Source organism: Vicia villosa, linkage group LG1 (assembly GCF_029867415.1).
Source record: "Vicia villosa cultivar HV-30 ecotype Madison, WI linkage group LG1, Vvil1.0, whole genome shotgun sequence".
Taxonomy (NCBI): domain Eukaryota; kingdom Viridiplantae; phylum Streptophyta; class Magnoliopsida; order Fabales; family Fabaceae; genus Vicia; species Vicia villosa.
The window spans coordinates 85,354,316-85,358,487 of NC_081180.1; the positions used below are offsets into that span (position 1 = coordinate 85,354,316).

General features: G+C 35.6%; 1 protein-coding gene across 1 annotated transcript; it reads right to left on the reverse strand.

Moving 5' to 3' along the window:
- Positions 1 to 496: 496 nt before the first annotated feature.
- Positions 497 to 3,886, reverse strand: LOC131643409 (F-box protein At5g07670-like). The gene is made up of 2 exons (XM_058913625.1): positions 2,502 to 3,886; positions 497 to 1,865 (listed from the first exon to the last, which is right to left on the reverse strand). The coding sequence occupies exons 1-2, from the start codon at positions 3,734 to 3,736 to the stop codon at positions 1,592 to 1,594; spliced, it is 1,509 nt and encodes a 502-aa protein (XP_058769608.1). The 5' UTR covers positions 3,737 to 3,886; the 3' UTR covers positions 497 to 1,591.
- Between the last annotated feature and the right edge of the window lie 286 nt (positions 3,887 to 4,172).

The window sequence follows — 4,172 nt, forward strand, 5'->3', positions numbered from 1 at the left end:
ATGTCTCATAGTTTATTTCAATGTTTTAAAAATCGAATAGGTCATCAATTCAGTGAAGATATTGAGTCATTGGTTTATTGGTCGAATCACTGAGTCACTGGTCAAACTGCATGACTAAACCGGATTAAATTGAATAACTTGGTTGAATAAATCGGTCTCATAACAAAATTATATTTATTAAATCAGCCAAATCAGATGATCCTGTCTCTAAAAAATATCACGACATCTACAAAATTTTAAAATTTCAAAATTTATAATTTCACAAGTTCATTCTTGAAATTGAAATTCTAAACGTAATTATCGCACACAATATAATAGTACAAAATACAAATTCAAATGAATTTTAAACAAAGTCTAATTTCAAACGAGAGAAAATTGTTTCAAATAAGTTTTGAACAAAGTGTACTTATATTTCAATTTTTTTTAAAATTATCAAAACAAATCATTTTGTCTGAAGAAGAAAAGGTATGCAATTGACTTGTCGATTTTTCATAATCACCACTTCATCGGTTTTGGCCGATTCTAATCAATTTTTACTGGTTCAGTAACATACCCGGTCCAACAATAAAATCAGACCGATGACTCTTTTAGTTGCCAGTTCGATCAACCAATTCAATTGAGTTTTTAAAACACTGATTTATTTAAATATTTACAATAAGTTGTAAATCTTACTACTGGATTGGGATAAAAATGAAGGTTTTGAGATTGTGAGGGATTTTTGAAAGTCTTGTGCTTGTGAAACTAATAATGGATGAGAGTTTTGAGATTGTAGGGGGTTCTTTGAAATGCTTGTGAAACTTAGAATGGGGGAGGGGATAGTAAACTCATGACTATAATAAATATGCGCTTTGAAATGAAGCTTCTAGATAGAGACGTCTGAAAAGGGGGGAATTGAAGTTTTGAGGTGCTTGAGAAATAATGGAGTGGGTTGAAACAATGAATTTTTTTAGTCACGAATTTCTAAATTAGAAAGAGTGAATTTAACTTCTTTTTTCTTTTTTTTTTTTATTTGAATGGTGACCACTCAAGTTCTTCTAAACAATTTGTGTTGAAATAAATTCATTAACCACTTGAATCCGCCAACATGCTTAAAAGACTGATAACTAATACTAACATCCATAAGAATATTCCAGAAACAAGTATTCCAAAATAAAATTGCAAAGTTTATACATTAGCACGTTCAAAAGCCAAAGGCAAGGCCATCACAGACAACAGTAACATGCTTATTATTTCACTAAACTTTCACATTGTAGAAAGAAAATGCAGATGTCCCAATTTCCACTCCTATGAACTTAGTTTACCTTTTACATATTTACATCTCTAAGCTTCTTTCTTTGTCTAACAAAAGGAAGAAAAATAAAGAATAATCTTCCCCATCAACATCTATGTGAAAAGAAAAAAGTATCTTACAAATTGGTAATGCTACAATTTTCACTATGTCAGTGAAAATAATCTGTTTTTAAAACAATGCCTATGTTTATTAGACAACTAGTACAAGAATTGTCAGATAGTAACTATAGTGACACTAAACAACTGCCATTGTTCGCAACTGTTGACAACACTGACTACTACTACACGACAAATTTAAGAGTCACGTTAGGGTTCTTTTAAAAAATTTCCCACCTTTCTTCCCTATACTTACCGCCATGAGACTTGATTGAAGAAGAGATTTGGTATCTGGCCTCCATTTCAATTCTTTGAGAGTGGTGAATAAGGTAGCAAGTGAAAGAGTGATTTCAGTATCCTTTATATTCTTACATGAGACTACCCTAAGGCTTTGAAGCTCCTTCCATGAATGTATTACAGAATCCAAACCTTGTGTTGTTAGCAACGAGCATCCTTCTAAGTGAAGCAACTTTACGCACCTGAAATGACACAACAAATTCGATTTATAACTTGCACAATAATTTCAGCTGTGATTATAGTCACTTTTATATGATTTTTCCCACTAAAATTAGCATAACCACCTTCAAATTTGACAAAAAAAGATAAAGAAATTGTAGAAGTAAAACTAAAATTTCACTATAATGTCACAGAACAGAACCAGTCCAACCGTAATGAACACAAAACTTACTTGCGCATTATAAATCCCCCCACATTCACGCAGACAAGATTGCCAAGGAAATTTCCTTAGCTATAAATACATATATAGCTAAGGAAATTTCAACATTGGCCAATTCAAAATCACACATTAGAATCTTTTGGTATTGTACCGCTATCTCAAGGAAAGGAGCCCCCTAGATTGATATGTGTTCGGCCATGAGGTAACTGAAACATGGCCACAAAATTGGTCAAACGCCAGGGATCAAACTCGGATGCCAGTCGAATCTGTCCCTATAGATGGAGCGCATTAACAACTTGTGCCTAACCTCATGGCAGCACACATCTAAATTTGAATCAATGGATTATCATTTGTCAATCAAACAGTAAAATTAGATCATAAGTTCTAGAGATTGTTTACATAGTTGGCAATCAGAAGTAGTTGCAAAAGAGAAAATTACCTGCAAACAGTTGCAAAGCCGAACATGCCATTATCCAATCCCCAGCAATCCTGAATAATAATCTCCTTAGCAGACCTACAAACAGAAAACAAAGCGGCAACACTCTTCTTATCCCGCAACTGACATTTCTGTAAATGCAGCCTTTGAAGTGCAGGAAAAGAACCCAAATACTCATCAACCCCCAGATTCAAATCAATCTTCTTACAAGACTGCAACCTCAACGTCTTCAAATTCTCGCAATACGAAACCGCAGCCAACCATCCATCATCCATCCTATGATCACACAAAGTCAACTCCTCCAACATCTGACAACACTTCCCAATCGCCTTAATCCCATCAAAACTCCCTTCACAACCACAAAGCTCAAGCTTCACAAGCCTCTTACAACCCTGAGCCAAAATAGTCAAACCAATATCCGAAACCACGGAACCATAAAAACCCTCCACATTCCCAACCAATTTCAAAATCTGCAAATTCCCACACGCCGCTATCCCACGCAACACATTATCACTACACCTCTGAAGCTCCAATTCCTGCAACGTAGGACACTCTTCCGCCACACTAAGCAAACCCATCTCACTAGCACCAATCACTTGCACCCTCCTCAAATTCGGACACGCGCCCGCCAAAGCAGTCAACCCATTATCAATAACTTCAACAGGAAGCATATTCTCCTCACAATTATACCAATTCGGCGAACACCCCGAATCAACACCCATCGACAAAACATTACCGCTCATCACAATATTCGAACTTTGTGCTAAAATCAAACACCCAGGAATCAAATCAACATGATTAAGATTCGGAAACCTATGAATCAACCTACCAGACAAAACAAAATTCCAATCAAGAATCCTAATCGAACGAACGAGCCGACCTTGTAGATTCAACCATCTCTTACAAACCAACGAATTATCATTCCTCTGCGAATCCGGCAGCTTGGACAGAATCTTGAGAAGAATCACATCAGACAACAACAAGGTTCGATCAATGATTGAGAAATTTGGGATTACTGCGTTGGTATTCGATTTGCGAGGTGAAGTGAGAGAGTGAAGCTGCATTGCAGCTGCAGCAGCAACAACCATTTGCTCTAACGGCTTCGATTTGGTGTGTTTGAGCCATAAATCAGACCACCGTGGTGCTCGTTTCTTCACTGGCGAACTTGGATTAGGGTTAGGGTTAGGGTTTTCTTTCTCGTTCTGATATTGATTCTTCACCTCCGTCGCAAACGACATCGTTTTTCTGTTACTAGAATGTGTTGTGGTGGTGGTGTTGAAGTTGAAGAAGCGTTATTTATTTATTTATTTATTTGTTTATTATGAAAATGGAAATGGAAAAATTGAATTTTGTAAAGTTTTTAGGGAACAACAAACACCAACGGAAATGTTTGTGATGTCATTTTCTATCAAACTTTTTATATTTTTGAATTTTTTTATTCAATGATTTGTTGTTTTTGTTTTTTGTGTGGATGATTTGTAACGGTATAGATTTCCACTGAAAAAACGGATCAAGTAGATAGATGCATTGATGTGACATGTAGATGCATTGTTGTAGGGTTAGTTAACGGATATAAGTAGTTCTAATGTGGTTTGAATTGGTCTTAGATTTTTTGTTCTCATTTATTAACCACAAATAGAGTAAGGCTTTGATTTAATGAAGAAAGGGGACCAT

Excerpts from the sequence above, each read along its gene's own strand:
- LOC131643409 (XM_058913625.1), bottom strand. The coding sequence starts at position 3,736 with ATGTCGTTTGCGACGGAGGTGAAGAATCAATATCAGAACGAGAAAGAA. Across the intron at positions 1,866-2,501 it reads GGCTTTGCAACTGTTTGCAG|GTGCGTAAAGTTGCTTCACT; the intron begins GTAATTTTCTCT and ends GTGTCATTTCAG.